Source organism: Dunckerocampus dactyliophorus, chromosome 16 (assembly GCF_027744805.1).
Source record: "Dunckerocampus dactyliophorus isolate RoL2022-P2 chromosome 16, RoL_Ddac_1.1, whole genome shotgun sequence".
Classification (NCBI taxonomy): Eukaryota; Metazoa; Chordata; class Actinopteri; order Syngnathiformes; family Syngnathidae; genus Dunckerocampus; species Dunckerocampus dactyliophorus.
The window spans coordinates 12,368,112-12,386,211 of NC_072834.1; the positions used below are offsets into that span (position 1 = coordinate 12,368,112).

General features: G+C 40.3%; 1 protein-coding gene across 1 annotated transcript; it reads left to right on the forward strand.

Annotated features, from left to right (window-relative positions):
* Positions 1-343: 343 nt before the first annotated feature.
* cnga2b (cyclic nucleotide gated channel subunit alpha 2b) lies at positions 344-10,720 on the forward strand. The gene is made up of 6 exons (XM_054754688.1): positions 344-549; positions 3,422-3,532; positions 4,416-4,592; positions 5,949-6,056; positions 8,311-8,417; positions 9,140-10,720. The coding sequence occupies exons 1-6, from the start codon at positions 449-451 to the stop codon at positions 10,621-10,623; spliced, it is 2,088 nt and encodes a 695-aa protein (XP_054610663.1). The 5' UTR covers positions 344-448; the 3' UTR covers positions 10,624-10,720.
* Positions 10,721-18,100: the final 7,380 nt, after the last annotated feature.

Here is an 18,100-nt window from a genome sequence, read left to right on the forward strand (position 1 = left end):
CAGAGATGATACATAGGTGACAGACTTGTCACACACACACACTGGCGTATACACAGCAAACCGGTTACCAAAGTGACTCGGCACCCGTGGGAGAGCAGCTGACTTTCTCTCCGAGCCACAGCGCTTCAAGACGACCGTGTGTGTTGTCATTAATGATGCTCCAATTAGTCACACGGTGGTAACAGTCGTCTAAACACCCGTCAGTCAGCGCCAGTAAACGCTGTGGCCTTTTGCTTCTCTCTCACATGGGCGGGAGCTGCTGTTTTTATTACAACTGGAAGTGTAATAGTGCACACTTCTTTCACAGCAGAGGGCACGTGTTCCATTCTCGACCAAGCTTACGTCAGGAAGGGCGTCCGTCTTAAAAACTAAGCCAAGTTCAGTCAGTGTGTTCGTGTGCGTGTGTGTGTATGTGTTTGTGTGTGTATTTTCCACACGAGGTCTGAAGATGACGGGCCACACAGCTGAAAGAGGCCGCTCACCGCACAACCTGTCAGTCAAGACCAGCTTGGAGGAGGAGATTGAGAGAGCTGAGAGTATTCTAAGCAGGTAGAGGCACAAATGAAAGTTGGAGATTTGTATATGATGATGATGATGGGCTGGTTGGAAGCTTTGAAACCACCAGTAGCTCTGGATTTTCTTCCAGATGTAAATGCACCCACTGCAGGATTTATAGTTTTGGCTCCAAAAGTCATGCAATTTGGAGTGCAACCAAATTAAATGGTTGGACAAAATTCCAGTAACGGGTAATGAAGTTAATTACTATTTCAAACATAACAACCTTATTGTTACAGACAGTGTAATGTGGTGCGTTATTATTGTAGCGCCTGGTTTTTAACTTGATTCTGACCTTAAGACGTCAACAGCAGTGCTCAGTTTCAACATGTCCAACTCGCACACCGCCCCTGCATCCTCTGCACACCCACACAAGTGTTCCTCACTCTCCACCAGTCACATGCAAGGTGCATCGTAACGCCGAACATCAACACAAAACACAAGCAGGTTGTTCCATTCTGCACTGATATGGTAAGCCAGGGGTGTCCAAAAGTGCGGCATCGGCAGCCATTTGCAGCTCAAAGCGTTTTTTTTAATTGGCCTGTGGCACATTCCATAAATACATTTTTTTAGAAAACTAAAAAAAAAAAAGAGCAGCAAAAAATGGAGAAAATCTGCAGTAATTTTACAACAACAATAAAGTCAAAATATGAAGAGAAAAAACTTGCAATCTAACGAGAAAAAGTCGTAATTTTATGAGAGTAATGTAATATTATGAAAATAATAAAATAAAAAAAATACTAAAAATAATTTTAGCAGCATAAAGGTAGCATAAAGCAGGGGTCGGGAACCTTTTTGGCTAAGAGAGCCATGAAAGCCACATATTTTAAAATGTATTTCCGTGAGAGCCATATCATATTTTTTAACACCGAATACAACCAAATGTGTGTATACAGTATTTAAGGAATACTAGCAATTTTAGAATATCAGTCTCTGAATGTATTCTTTGTAATAATGTTGTTATATTGAAGCTAACCAATAATAAATAACTTTTTACCATTAATGCAACTTCTGGTGCTGCATGGTTTTGTGACCTACTCCGTATCTTTCTTTCTTTTCCTTTTTCATCAAAAGGGTTGTCTCTTCACAATTAGCTAGCTGACTATTTGATTAAAGAAGGTTTGATTAAAGGAGGGACAACCCCAATAATAATCAAGTTTTGGTGTCTGACACGGAAAACATGGGAAGGACAGCTGGCATTGCGCTAGAAAAAAAAATGGATGGGTTAAAATGCATTACAATGCATATTTTGAATTTTGTAATGTTTCTGTTTCTGTAATGTTTTACTTTAAAATGTCAGGAAAACAAATTAAAATAAACACATTTTATGGTGTTAAGAAATGTCTGAGAGCCAGATGCAGTCATCAAAAGAGCCACAACTGGCTCCCGAGCCATAGGTTCCCTACCCCTGGCATAAAGTATTAAAGGAAAATAACTTTTCTTTTTAAAAGTTGTAAAATTATGAAAAACAAACAACTAATAAAGTTGTCATCTTTAGAAATAGGTGACGGAAAAAGTTATAATGTTACAAAAGTCAAAATATGATGGGAACAAAGTCATGATTACGAGAATAATATTTATGAGAAGAACGTTGAAATGTATTTTTTTCTAAACAAAAACAGCAGAAAGAAAAAAACAGAAAAAAAGTCAAAATATTAAGAGAAAAAAGTTGTATTCTAACGAGGAAAAAAAAAAGTCGCAACTTTACACGAACAAAATTGTAATATTAGGAGGAAAAATAATTTTAGTTTTAGTAGTATAGAGCAAAATACTGTATGTTATTTTTTTTTAAGTCGGAATATTATGAGAAACTTTGTACATCTTGTGACATCTTGTGACACCCCTCGTCAAAAACAGACATTTTTAAGGACATATCAGTAACTAACTAAATTCATAGCAAGACTCTACAGCATATCCACATAACCCTATGATGGTTGGCAAAATATTAGCAAGAACAATTTGATGAAAATGGAAGACAATTCATACCACAAGCATCCTCTTTAAAAACGCCATCAAACATGAAACCAATTTGTCTATATTTGAAGTTAACTATTAGCCGGTAATGTACAATAAGAAAAGATCGTCTGTTTTACAAAGGTCGTGGTTTGGAACACCAATGTAAATTAAACCTTCAAGATTAAACACTCTTAATACACAACATAATGATCAAAGTTACCTACTTATTCACATAACTCACAGAGAGCAATGAACAACTTCATGTTGTGTCTCCTCCCTTCTTTCTGCTACGACGGTGAGCTCTGTGGCGTTCAGGTGCACTCGTAATTGTGAGTACAAGGCGCTAATTTTTCATTTTTATTCACGTACGGGCTGTAGATGATACAAGTGATACTTTATTTCAATATGCAAATTGTTTAGAAAGTAACTTTCTATTTTGCTTGCTATGTGACGCTTTTGGCACCCCTTTCAGGAGACTGACCCGAAAATGTCAACACATTTTTTTTTTCAAAATGTTTGACTTAAAACTCATTTATTATTTACTCATACAAAGTGCAAATGAAGTATTCATTTAAAATTGGAAATAAACTAGAGCATTTTTAATGTAAATGGTAAAAATGAGATTTCAGTAAACTGCCCTGCTGTCATAAAATATACCAAAATGTGATATTTACCAGTTTTTCTTCATTATCAGAACAAGTGATACTTAATTTTATTATGCAAATTGATGAGAAAATAACAACTTCAATTTTGGTTGCTATGTCACGCTTTTGGTACCCCTTTCATGAGAACGACCCATATGTATATTTTAACAACTACAGCAATGGCACTAATGACTTTGGAAGTATAAGTGTATTTGGAAGCGTCCTAGATTCACTGTGAGTGTTTTGTTTTCCAACCAACCTTGCAGGGTTCCATCTGTGTGCGATGACACATCCTCGGAGCTCCAGAGGGTCGCTGCGCTTGACCCTCACGGCGGCAACTCCAGGAATTCTTTTCAAAGAAACGGAGCCGTCTCAAGGTAACGCTGCATGAGCAAGAGATGATGTCAGACAATACAATTTTGATACAAAGCTACAGAAAGTCACGGGAGCAGCTAAAGCAAGCCATCACGCCAGTTCAACGCAGACATGTACTTTAGATCAGGGATTCTCACCCTTTTTCAGTGGGTCGATATACAAAAATAATGTTGCACTTTTATTCTGAATGGTATTTTTGGTACGGTATGGTCTCGTCAATTAATAGTCCTTGAAGTAGTAACAAAGCTGTGTAGTGCTATTTGAAACCGGCTGTCATAGAAGAAGACCAAAAAGGTTTGTTAAGAAGTTGCATTAGGATGTTGACTGTGCCAGTCCTGTCTCTTGTTGAGCCCTGTAAGTGTTTTATGCTTATTATACCGTATATCAGATGTTTAAGTGGAATGTGCTGTACATCTTAGTTGTCTCTTTGTCATATTTAGAGGTGAAATCGCCATGTTAAATTGCTAGCACATATATGGGATTTTCAATGTAAATTAGTGTTGAGCTAGCGCATTTCTTGCATTTCAGTTATGTTGAATGTCAGACAGACATTTCAGCACTTATCTCTCTACAACATTTAAAAAGTTTGTACATTTATCTGTTCTGCTACTCACCGTTTTATTTCAACATGTCTGCTGTGTGGAAACGAAAGTCATTAAAACAATAAAACCTGTGGTTGCCCAAGACTTTGGAACATTGCTGAATAATGATTGTTTTAAAAAGCAAGCCACAGTGGAGTGGAGGTCAAATCCCATCTGGATGCTTTTTTTTCTATGTACCAAAATGCGGAAAACACCCAAGCGCTTTGGGTGAAAATGCAAACTGCAATGTGTTTTCATTAGATTGGAATGGGCATCCTAATCACATATTCCTGGTGTACATCAGACTGGTGAGCCTGGTCGTGAGACTGAGGGAATGGGCTCACAGGAGCTTGACCCAGGAGCAGGAGAGACCCGACTCCTTCCTGGAGCGCTTCAGAGGCCCTGAGCTGAGAAATGTCCCCAGTCGCGCAAGCAACACGCAAACAGACGCCAATGGCAACAATGCCAAAGGGATCTTGAGGTACACCGCACAGCAATGCACTTGGACTTGTGTACCACAAAGGAGGCTAAAAAAATGTGGACTTTATGCTACAATCCTCGGATAAATGGTTGGATATACAGTGCAGTCAAAAATGGTTCTATTCCAGTCCTATGCATTTCGGGAGGCGGTAATGCACATTAGAGAATGAGTCGTTCATAACGTTCAACTTTTTAGCTGAATCGGGACTCACGGATACTTGTCTTTGTTGCCTCGTGACGAGTTAGTGAGGGACTCGTAAGGACATTTTTTTTTTTTTTATAAAAAAAATGTAAATCCAACTAATCCATTCACACCCAAAAATATGAACAAAAACACTTTTCATAGAGAAAAATGATAGTTTTACATGCAGAAAACAATGGAGAATAATCATAAATGATGGAACGTATTGTTGACACAGACTTCCCATACATCCTGGCTAGATCCAATGCAATAGTGTTTCTCATCTTTAGCAAATTTTTGGCACTCACAACTTTCTTTGGTTCCATGGCGGGTTATTTCGCAGTCACACTCAATAAAAAGTGCATGGACAGTGAGTCAGCGACGCGTAGGGTGCTTTGTTTGGGTACTCGATTTCGTGGAATGATACAGTACAGGGAAAACGGACGAAGTTTGGACATAAAAAAAATGCAATGTATGAAAACCGCGGCAAACTTTTGGCATACATTTTCAACAGAAGCCGAATCATATGACAACTGGGGCGTACAAAAACCAAGGTTTGACTGTAAATAAAAAAACGACCTCCTCCTTGTGTTTAAAAGTAATAAATACGATGTGTTATTTTTTGTTTATGGTACATGTTTTCATACTGTTAATGTAAAACCTTTAAGAAGCATTTGGTAACTCACATTCAGATGCCTCAGCTCAAGTCCTGGGGTTTAAAAGATCTGTTTTGGTGGACCAGCCATGACACCTCTTGCGTTGTGTTAGCGCTAGCATCCGTGCTAACATTACTGTTTGTGTTTAGTAACAGTACAAACTTTGCCAGCCACTAAAATGACCTGAAAATGTGTATTTCAAGACATAATGTTGATATGAGTGATGAATTCTGCTATTCTGTGTTTAGCGCTTATCTTCAGTGGCTTAGCATTGTTAGCATGAGCTTTTCTGACGCTTCTACAGTATAGTTTTTAATAACAGTCAATAACGGTGATTTGCATAAATTTGTGTAAAGTGAACAGAATAGAAAATAACCTTGCAGTTCCTACGAAGGTTGTTGTGTATATCAGTTGACACGCTTTAATAGTTGAACAATACTGTACATGAAGAAAGACATGGTGACTTTCAACAGTTGTTTTTTTATGTCCAGCTAAGTACTATTGTTTTGATGCCTTTAAGGAACACATGGGATGTTTTTGTGGTGTCCCCATCTGATGATACCTACTACCGCTGGTTATTTGTCATCGCCGTGGCCGTGCTCTACAACTGGTTCCTTGTTGTTGCAAGGTAATGTTAGATATTTATTATTTATTAATGTACAGTCTAATAGCTCAGTGCATTGTCAGTCTACTTGCTTCTCATAGAGACCTTTCCAATACACACACACCTGTTACAACCAGAGTTACACAACACTTAGGTACGACTCATGGAAAACTACTGGGAAACACACAAAAGATGCATTGTTCTCACTCACAGCTCACCCCTCGCTTTCACACAAACATAACTTTCACTTTCCAGGCACACAAGCTTAAGCTCACTTTCGACAGGGGTGCGGCAACTGCAGACTTTGCGTGCTTTTTCCTGAGTTTCTAAACAACACAATATGTAAAATATGTACACAAAGGGCCTATCTCTTTCAAATATTGTTGATAAATGTCTAAATCTGTGTTAGTGAGCATTTCTCCTTTGCCAAGATAACCCATCCCCCTCACTGGTGAGTCATATCAAGATAAGGGACGAGCATTGCAAATTCGCCATGGCTGAAAGTAAAATGTATATGCATTTACAAGGGCTGTCAAAGACATTTCCATTAATGGTGCTATTTTTTGCCCTGCGATTGGCTGGCGACCAGTCCAGGGTGTACCCCGCCTGTCGCCCGAAGTCAGCTGGGATAGGCTCCAGCATGCCCCCGCGACCGTAATGAGGATGAAGCGGCATAGAAAATGGATGGAAGGGTGCTATTTTTTTTGACGCGCGATTAACGTACGGGCACATCCTGTTTGATCCTCGGTCCACACCATAGTTTGAGTAGTAGTTGATGTGGAGCCCCAAGCGGGAACAAATATTGAGCAGAAATGGACAAAGAAAAGGTATTTTAAATGTTAAGTTTAGCTTCAAAGCCCTGGCAGATGGCTCTCTCGACAAGACCAAAGTTATTTGTATCTACTGTCGCTGTGAGTTGAGTTGTCACGGAGTACGTCGCCTCTCAATTGCCAGGAAAAAGAGAGAAAGTACTGCAGCACTGCTGGTATTTTTTATTGTCATTTATACAGTGGCACCCTGGCATACGAGTGTCCCTACTGACGAGTGTTTTTTAGATGCAAGCCATTTCTCGTCTGATTTTTTGCTTTGAACTGCTAAAATGTGGGTTATGAGCAGCCAGTCACCAGCAGGCAGCTGGACAGCTATTTGGGGGCTAGTCTCAATCTGACAAAGGCGGAAGTGAGCGAGCACTCAATGAGATGACAGTAAAGGCTCGCGAGGGAATTTATTAGCATTATTAATATTATTTATTAGCGATTTATTAGTGCTCACATTCATACATATGAACAATTCAGAGTCTCCCATTAACCTAACATGCATGTTTTTGGAATGTGGGAGGAAACCGGAGCACTCTGAGAAAACCTATGCATGCACAAGGAGAACATGCAAACTCCATACAAAGATGCCCAATGGAGATTCGAACCCAGGTCTTCTTGATCTCCTGACTGTGTGGCCAACATGGAAACACTCGGCCACCGTGCGGAGAGGTCCATTTTGTGAATGTTTAATGTAAACAAAAATTTGCATAAAGCAAAGAGTCTCATGTTGATGTTTTTATATATTAAAAACTTTCAAATGATCTTTCAAATGTACACTTATTATAGATAAAATCTTGCAATTAATTGCGAATAATTTAACTATGTTAACTATGGACAAAATGTGATGAATCGTGATTAAGTATTTTAATCGATTGACAGCCCTAGTATATACAGTACCTGTGCAATTATTCCCTTTTATTACACACAAAACAAAAAAAAGCCAATAGTGAAAAACAGGTAAACAAAAACAAAAACTACTATCAGTTATCGTTCAAATTCTTCGTTTTTTTGCCCACAAAACCCCCCGAGTTTGTAAACAATATAACAATATATGAATACATATGTAAATATATCAACTAAACACTCAGCAAAGATGAAAACGCAACACTTTTGTTACGGCTCCCATCTTTCATGAGCTGAACTCAAAGATGTGTACAAAAGGCCTATTCTTCTCAAATAATTATTATTTGATGGGGACAAGTACTTTATTATTAGTTACATTGTGTTATATTGTTATATTAAATGTTGTTAAATTGTTTACAAATAAGAGTGTTGCTTTTTTTGTTTAGCTAAAATATTTGTCCTGAGTTATTCTGATTATAATCATGATCAACAAATTACGGCAAAAATCACAAAAGCAAATGGTCTTGAAGTATTGGTATCAATATTCACTTAGTATCAGACTGAATTTGTAGTCTCGCCCTCCGCTAGAAATCAATCTTTGTCTTTTTCATCCACAGGGCGTGTTTTGATAGATTACAGGTGGCCAATTACATCTGCTGGCTGGTGCTGGACTACCTCTCTGACATTGTGTACATCATGGACACTTGTGTACGACTTCGCACAGGTGACGTGTTTTACCATACAATATCTATTGTGGTTCTTCATACGGCAAACAATTCAATGTAGAGGAGGATCTTTGCAGAGTGCTGCAATGAGTAACAATTGACAATATTATAATCATCATTATTTTTCTGACAAATACACCACATGCTGTTATTAAAACACCAAAGTTTAACCCTATAAATCTGATTGTCTTGAAATTTCTGTTCTTTTGTAGAGCTTGCTGACTTTGGGATGTCTAGTCGAATCGCAATTTGGTACACATCTTTAGGGAACTGACAAGTACATTGTGTAAAAGTTCAGCAAGTTGGTTGTGGTTGGAAAACATGGCCACCAGCAAGAAAGCTGTCTTTGCAGAGACAGTGGGACTTATGGAATTCTCCATAGGTCCTTGACCATTTGTCTATCCATCCATCCATCCATCTTCTATGCCTCTTATCCTCACTAGGGTCGTGGAGGTATGCTGGAGCCTACCCCAGCTTTTTACCATTTTACCATTCATAGTGCGTATTTCTATGAAAACTCATCAAATGAGGTTGTGCTAGGCTCTCATTAGATTGGGTTCCCTTGGTTTTCGAGCATCCCCTGGGAGGTGTCGCATGTGTTTGACAGGCACCCAGCCCAGGGCGGCTAGGATAAACTCCATCCCCTGTCGTGACTCTGAACAGGATAAGCAGCGCAGACGTGACAACATCTCCGCAATGTTAAGTTTGTGTTTGGTTTCAGGTTTCCTGGAACAAGGTCTTCTGGTGAAGGACCACACCAAGCTGAGGGACAATTACGTGCGCACGTTACAGTTCAAGCTGGACGTGGCGTCCATCCTGCCCACAGACCTTGTCTACTTTCACACCGGCATCCACACGCCTCAACTCAGGTTCAACCGTCTGCTGCGCTTCCCGCGGATGTTCGAGTTCTTTGACCGCACGGAGACGCGCACCAACTACCCCAACATCTTCCGCATCTGTAACTTGGTGCTCTACATCCTGGTCATCATTCACTGGAATGCTTGCATCTACTACGCTATCTCCAAGTCTTTAGGCTTTGGTTCAGACACTTGGGTGTTCCCCAACATCTCCAAACCGGAATATTCCTCTCTAACTCGGAGTTACGTTTACTGTCTGTACTGGTCCACTCTCACTCTCACCACTATTGGAGAGATGCCCGCACCAGTGCGAGATGAAGAGTACGTTTTTGTGGTATTTGACTTTCTAGTCGGGGTGCTGATCTTTGCCACCATTGTGGGGAATGTGGGTTCCATGATCGCCAACATGAACGCCACCCGTGCTGAGTTTCAAGCTCGAATCGATGCCATCAAACATTACATGCACTTTCGCAAAGTCAGCAAAGAACTGGAGACGCGTGTCATTAAGTGGTTCGACTACCTGTGGACCAACAAGAAAGCAGTAGACGAGCAGGAAGTGCTGAAGAACTTGCCGAACAAACTGCGGGCGGAGATCGCTATCAATGTGCACTTGGAGACCTTGAAGAAGGTGCGTATTTTCCAAGACTGTGAGGCAGGATTGTTGGTGGAGCTCGTGCTCAAATTACGCCCACAAGTCTTCAGTCCGGGAGACTATATCTGCAGGAAAGGTGACATCGGGAAGGAGATGTACATCATCAAGGAGGGCAAGCTGGCCGTGGTGGGAGATGATGGGGTCACGCAGTACGCCCTTCTCACTGCCGGGAGCTGCTTTGGAGAGATCAGCATTCTGAATATCAAAGGCAGCAAGATGGGAAACCGTCGGACAGCCAACATTCGCAGTTTGGGATACTCGGATCTCTTCTGCCTCTCAAAGGATGACTTGATGGAGGCCGTGACGGAGTATCCAGACGCCAAGACCGTCCTGGAGGAGAGGGGCCGTGAGATCCTGATGAAGGAGGGTCTCCTGGACGAGAATAGCGAGTGTGGCGGGCTGCAGAAAGAGGACACGGAGGAGAAGGTGGAGAGGCTGGAGTCGTCTCTCGACATCCTCCAGACTCGTTTTTCGCGTCTACTCGGCGAGTACGCGCACACTCAGCAGCGGCTGAAGCAGCGAGTAACGCTGCTGGAGCGGCAGATGAATCAAACGGACTGCGGTGCGGAAGTGAGCCATGACAACAGCGCGGATGCGGAAGCAACTACTGAGGCTCACGCTTGGCCCTTCGCCCACGCAGATGGTTCTCCTCATGGGAGTAACCTGCACGTCCAAGGTCACAAAAGCCCAACGTGAAAACTGTGACCATTCATGACATCATTTTAACGTGTACTGACTGAGACGGTAAAGGTAAAATAACATTACATGAGCTCTTGCACCATTTCAAGCCAGTCAAAGCACTTTTAGACTTTATGATGGCCAAAAATGTTACCTTTTGGACTGCTGTGTGTGCATGTATGTGTGTATGTAGGTGCATCATCACAAAGCAAATGTGCCCCTTTTGCATAACAGTGAAGTATTGCATCAGTGATGTGTTTTTTGTTCAAAGTGCACTTTGAAAATCTCAACCTCATCGTGCAGGAATTTGAAAGGGTAAGCCTGTCAACCACAAACCAAGGCAATAATCATTTGGGTCGAGTTGATTGGGGCCGCTTACGTAAACACTGTGTGTTTGCTTGCATCAGCAGAGGGATTTAGCTCTCAAGACAAGTGGTGCTCTGGCCCTAAACGCCTTGTCTCGTGCTGGCTGCCCCTGGGGACGGAGTCCATAATGAGACGGTAGAAGGTGACTTGTCGACTTCACAAACACAATTATTTTCCAGGTCAGACTTACAGCACAGATGATGACGGTACGCCCCAAAGTGATAAATTTTGACACAGCAAGAATTTCTGACCATGATGTACATTAGCACTACAGGTGGTCTTTGGGTTACGTACGAGTTCCGCTCCTAGACTGCAATGTAAGAAAATGAATGAATGAATGAATGAATAAAAAGCAATAAAAGCCAAAGCACTAGTAACCATTCCTTCTCAATAATAAGACCACCTCATTGCTTGGTTATTACTGTCGCTTTCATATGAGCAGATCCTTTAATATGCTCAAGGATACTGAAGCAATTAATGTGTAGTGTTGTGATTTTCTGAATGTCTTTGACCTTGACATGAGTGCTGAGTGTGTGTGCGTGTGTGGGGGTGTGGGAGGAGGATGGCTCTGTGCAGAGGACAGTTGACTTTGCTGATGTTGTTTTTGGCGTAGTTCGACCGACAGTAGCCTATTGGACCTGTTCTGTACTCGTCATCCTTCCAACGTCTGGGTAGAGGTTGCAGTACCATCTTTATCCTTATTGATGGTTCAGTGTCGAGTAGTGTGGCTGCACCGGAGTCGCACGTTCTGGGGCGAGTCTTGTGTTTACGGGGCCAAAAATCAGTTTTTTTATTAATTTAGAGGAGCGCCTACCTTACCATGAAACTCGTCATAAACCGAGGACCACATTTTTTTTTTTTGTGAATGCCCGTTTTCATATGTGCATGGCTCAGATCAAGGGTACCCTTTGCTGTCTTCAACTTCACTCGAGTAGTATTTGAAATTGTTGTTCTAACAATGTGTACTATCCCTATCACTCTGACGTTTATAGAGTGAGGAAGCCTACCAAACCATAAATTAAGCCTGTTCATGTTTTTATTTTGCGCTAGCACGGCTATGTTGTAAAAAAAGTGTCTATATTTGGACATTGAAATGTTACATGTAAAGCATGTCTACTTTTTTTTTGTGAAATTAACAATATTTTCTCTGATAATTTTGTCATGATTTCTACTTAGAATTAAAGAATGATGTCTGAAATCGGTTTCTAATGTGTTTTATTCAAATATTCTCAGTGTAAAAAAAAATAACTGTTGTGTAATCATTAGTGAAAAGTACATAACCCTCGTGTCCGCCTGCCGATGAAAATTTTGAAGAACATAATTCCATCGAAAAACAAACCCCATGATGATTACAATGGTATATATTCATGGAATAATTACTCAACTCTGCAACTAAAGTGATTTTTTTGTGTACAAAAGAGTAAAATAAGATTATTTGAACAAAAGTCTAAAACCGAGTGGACACCGAGTTATGTACTTTACATTTAAGAAAGAGTGAACTTGGGAGGGTTGCTATGGAAAAAAAAAGATGTCTCGAGCTCTGGTATGTTGGGTGTGTGTTTTGCAATGTTTGAAGTTTGTGTTGATAACATTACCAAGGTCTATCCACGAGTTTAAAATTTTAAATGTAACACTTGGGTACCCTTGATCTGAGCCATGCACATATGATTTCATTTTTCACAGGATTTTTTGCCCCGTTTTTTGGACACTGTCTCAGTTATCGTATTATATTGTATAACAATCTAGTCCATTTTCCCTGTACTGTATCATTCTGCGGAATCGAGTGCCCAAACAAAGCACTATACGCGTTGCTGACTCACTGTCCGTGCACTTTTTGAGTGTGACTGCTAAATAACCCACCATGGGGCCAAAGAAAGTTGCGAGTGGCAGCAATTTGATAAAGATGAGAAAGTACTGAATTCAAAAAAGAACTAATCGCAAAGTTTGAAGATGGTGTCCTCTCCAAAGGTCCCTCTGCGCTCCTCGCTGTCTTCGCTAATGACAGTCTCTAATCAAAAGGTAAAAACTATGTTATACACTCCTGATCAAAATTTTAAGACAAGTTGAAAAAAATGCAAGAATTGACATTTTGCACTGTTGGCTCTTAAGGAGGTTCTAAGTAGAGCTTCAAAATGCAAAAAGAAGAAATGGGAGTGAGACAAAAAAAAATTGGAGTAGGCTAACAATTTATTGCAAACAAGCATTAAAGTGCAATAAGCTGTTCATCAGCTGATCAAAAGTTTCAAATCGTAGCCCTTAAAAAGCCTAAATATATGGCAAAAATGTGCATCCAATGTCATTTTCTGCAGATTGTTGCGCTGCATAAGCAAGGCCTCTCGCAGCAAGCTATTGCTGCTGAGGTTTGACGCAGTAAGACAGTCATTTGAAACTTCTTCAAAAATCCTGAGGGTTATGGAACAAAAAAGTCAAGTGGTAGAACCTGAGCCGGAGGATCTGATTGGCTGTCCATCAAGCCATGGGGACGATCCTAGGAAGGTTGTAACTGTTGCCGAGTGCAGTCCAATAACCATCAGACAGCATCTACGAGAGTTTTAAGAAAAAAACGTCTTCAAAGTCCTTGTCTCCTTCAACGCCACAAAATAGCCGGTTTGGAATTTGCATGAGAGCACCAAACATGGGACATTAAAATGTGGAAGTCTCTCTGATGAGATAAAAATGGAACCTTAACAGTCCTGATGGCTTCCAACGTTACTGGCATGCCAAGGAGATCTCACCTGAGATGTTTTTTCCTACAATGGAATGAGAAAAGGCAGCTCATGACTGAAGGCCCTTGTCTATGTGTCTATGTCTTGTCTATTCTTTTTGCATTTTTAAGCTCTACTGAGAACCTCCTCAATATTCAATAGCGCAAAATGATAATTCTTGCTATTTTTCAATTGGTGTTAAAATTTTTATCATGAGTGTATGTTCATTTGTCCATTTCATTTGTCATTTATAATTATTCCACATTGGTTTCTGATCAAATGTATTTTACGTTAATATATTTGGGTGCCTGGAATGCATTAATTGGATTTACATTATTTCCTATGGGAAAAATTGCTTCGGTTTTCATATATAAAAAAGTCTTCCCTTTTTCCTGATATTGCCGTCATTGAGGATGGCTACATCGATCACAATGGCTGTCCTCTGCTGCTTATCCATGATCATGATGTCCGGCTGGTTGGCCACAACCATCTTATCGGTCTGTATTCGGAAGTCCCACAGGATCTTAGCCCTCTCATTTTCCACCACCTTGGGAGGTGTTTCCCATTGCGATCTAGGGGTCTCCAGTCCATATTCTGCACAGATGTTTCTGTACACTATACCGGCTACTTGGTTATGGCGTTCCATGTATTCTTTTCCAGCCAGTATCTTACACCCTGTTTCGGGGGCCTCTTTGCACAGCCTGCACCTGGGATCCTGCCTGGTGTGGTAGATCTGGGCCTCTATTGCTCTGGTGCTCAAGGCCTGCTCCTGTGCTGCCATGATTAGCGCCTCTGTGCTGTCCTTCAGTCCAGCCCTCTCTAGCCATTGGTAGGGCTTGTTCATATCCGCCACTGTCGGTGGTACATCCCATGCAGGGGGGTTTTCTCCATGATAGTTCCTCCAACCCCTTCTTTTCCAGTTTCCACTGCCTGAGACATTCACTAAGTGCTTCATCTCTTGGGGCCATCTTCCTGATGTATTCGTGGAGCTTGGATGTTTCGTCTTGGATAGTGGTCCTGATGCTCACTAAGCCTATATCCCCCCCCCCCAACCTTTTGAAACAGTTTAATAACTGTAATAAAATTCACTTTTCTTATTCTATTTCAATTAGAATGTCCCTCTCTGAAAACTACAACTGACTGGGGAATTTCCATTGGACTGGCCTTGGCATTCCACAGTGCAACTGAGCCTTACAGCCAGATGGAACAAAGCGTCTGCAGCAGTAGATGAGTAATTAAGGTTCCCTGCAGCCTGAAGGACTGGGTCATATCCCACATACATCTCTTGTGACCTATAGGAATGTCGACCAGTAGTTAGAGATGATATCGCCATCTCATGTCTCTCGTCTTAGCAAATAAATGGTTAACATCCACACTGGATTTTCCCATTGTTGTGCGTAAAAGGAACTTACAAAGATTCCTTGTGTGCATTTGTGTTTTGCAAAACTCAGTAGTTGTACTAGTAAAACACAGCATTAGGTACACACGCACAGTGTTCTATTAAAAATTGGCCTTTACAAAGATAATAATGCTAATAATGATATCTGACACTGTTTATCGTTGATATGAATGCATATCGAGTACCATGCTGAGAGGCGTTTCTAATATTTGAAGAGAACCTAGGTGGCCAAAAGTGCAGTTTTACACCACTGCAAACTACCATAAACATACTATACTGTTACATTCATACCAGGCAATCAAGTGAGCATTATTATCTTTATGAAGACACCATTTATGATGCAGCTGTTGTACACAATATCATTCCATTGTAAGGCTAGCTTCACTACTTTTCTATCTGAGCCTCTGTGATTCAAAATACACTAAGTCCCCAACACAATTGGCTCCAGACGACCCTTCTTATGTTGAATTGTTCTTAAGTAGGGGAAAAGGTAATATTACCAATGATATACAGTAGGTACTACATGTACGTGTATACATATACAGTATATTTGTATGTATGTAAATATGAGTTTGGATGCAGTAGCAATATTAACCGAGGATATTTAATGAAATAAAATAAAACAATAATAAAAGTGATACAGTATAATAATATGTAATGATAAATGTTATTTACCTTTGTAGAGGAGTGTCCGAGCATACGTCGTTGTGGAGGAGTTGAAGGAGGAGATATTGAAAAAAAGGACAAGTCGTCGTCGTTAGACTCTTCTAAAAGAAGTAGTGTTCTGTGGGTGGTGTAGAATTAAGCAGGCCTATTAACTCTTCATAAACGTTAATCACACGCTCTGTCCAGGTTGTACAATTTAGCTTTCCATTTAGTTTTACACTGTATCTCCCCATCGTCTAACTCTTCCTCTGTTGGTCTCATTAGCTCTAAGGCTGCATTAACAGTGTCACAGTGCCCTCTACTGGTCAAGCATGTACAGTAGCAGTATAAATACTGATTGAGCGACTACAAGGCAAAATAAAATAAAATATAGACCAGTCGGCTTGTGTTCGTATCCGCAAGTGTTCGCTAGTCGGGTGTTCGTAAGTTGGGGACCTAGTGTACTATAAATACATTAATGTTACAATTGCAAGGTATCCTATTCATTTTTAAAATACATTTCACTACAAATGAAATGTTTTTGTTGTTTATTAGACAGGATGACAGAGACAGAACACTTAAAAGTAGCAATGGATGAAAAGGTATTAGAGTAGTAGGCATTGTTTGTATCATGCATTGCTTAATCATAGGTGTTTATTTGTTTCTATTTAATGAAGTCACTTCTTGTGTGTAGATTAAATTTGGCAGTCCACTAATCCACTAATCCGCTACAGATATGTCCTCACCCTTTAGTCTGTTCTCGTCTAAAAAGGTTCCACTAAACCCTAGGTTCCCAAAGTGCGGTACATTAATAGTCACGGGGGTACGTGAGTAAAAATGAAAAACAATTAGCGCCTAACACTCACGAATTACAAGTGCGCTGAATGCTGCACGGCGCAAGGAGACCGGCGCAGAAAGCAGAGAGAAAACCTAGTAGATTGATCATTAAAATTCAAACAAAATTTCAACTTTGAGAGAGAAATGTGAGAAAATATTAATGCCTGAGAAAAGTGTGTAAAGTGTATTGTGAGGGGTTTTATAGTCTTAAAACATATATAATAATTGGAAACAAATAAAGTTGGCTACTTCGCGGATCTTACTTATTGCGGCCTATTTTGGGAACCTAGTGGCCTAAATTAAGTACTCACATTTAAAAAAAAAAATAAAAAAATTAATACATAATTGTCGAGGGCCCCAATGACTAGGTTTGCCTTGGGCCCCAAAATGACTAAATACACCCTGTCTATTTATCAGTGCTCATGGAGAAACTTTATCAAAATGCAACCATGCAAAATACACATTTTTGACCCTGAATTACTATAAAATTGATTAACCAATTAATTCTGATCAATATTTCAAGTTATTAAGATAAAAAGGTTTTTAAGTGTGCAGGAGTAGGGGGTACATGGCCTCAGGTCAAATGTCTGAAGGGGTACGTGGCTGTAAAAAGTTTGGGAACCACGGCACTAAACTCAATCAGGTAAAGGACAATGCATATTGAATTACATGCAGCTGTTATTTTGGTTAATTGACTAAAAGGTGCTTGTTACAGGCTGCAGGGGCATCTGTGAACTCTTAACAGGTGCTCTGGCCTAGACGGTACCCTCCCCCTTCATCTAACACACACACACACAAACATGTCAAGCGTTGGTCACCATATGCCGACGACAAGAACAACTGGTGCAGTTGTCACCAGGCCATGTGTGCAATCACTTTTTGTATGCTCATCCATTAGTGAATTTAGTAGTTTGGTAGTATGATGGTAAATACCATACTGCCCAATAAGACAACCCCTCCTGTGTCCATTGCTAACTTGCCCAACCTTGGAGATGTAACCTGGGTAATTTAAAACTAGTTTTGGTATTGTGCCAAGATCTTTTTTTTCCCCTTCTTGTCAAAGCATATATCGTGTGATCATTTCATCGTCTGCACAATGTATGATCAATACAGTCGTCCCTAGCCACTTCGCGTTTCCAATTTTGCGACTTCACTCTGTCACTGTTTTTCAAAAATACATGAATAAATCAGCTGCATCATGTTTGACCACCATAATTAGTCCAAAAATATGCATATTTAAGCACATTTTACAGATTTCCAACCTAAATTAAGCATTTTCAAGCATAAAAATAGCTAAATGAACTAAAATACAAATATAAGCCATGAAGAAGGCACATTCGTCCATGTTATGTAGTATTCTACACTGGTCACTAGGTGTCAGTAAAGTTACATTATGTGACAATAGCCACCACAAGAAGTATAGTATAATGCAACTCTCCCAATGCTATCACTTTATGTCTTAAATGGCTTATTTTCTTTCTTTTATGTGGACTATATTGGGTAATATGAGTGTAAAGGTGGCTATAGGAGTGTTGGTTCATGT

Bases quoted from the DNA above. Each gene is read 5' to 3' on its own strand.
- cnga2b (XM_054754688.1), top strand. From the start codon at position 449: ATGACGGGCCACACAGCTGAAAGAGGCCGCTCACCGCACAACCTGTCA. The intron at 550-3,421 runs GTAGAGGCACAA...CCAACCTTGCAG, and splicing joins GCTGAGAGTATTCTAAGCAG to GGTTCCATCTGTGTGCGATG. The intron at 4,593-5,948 runs GTACACCGCACA...GATGCCTTTAAG, and splicing joins AATGCCAAAGGGATCTTGAG to GAACACATGGGATGTTTTTG.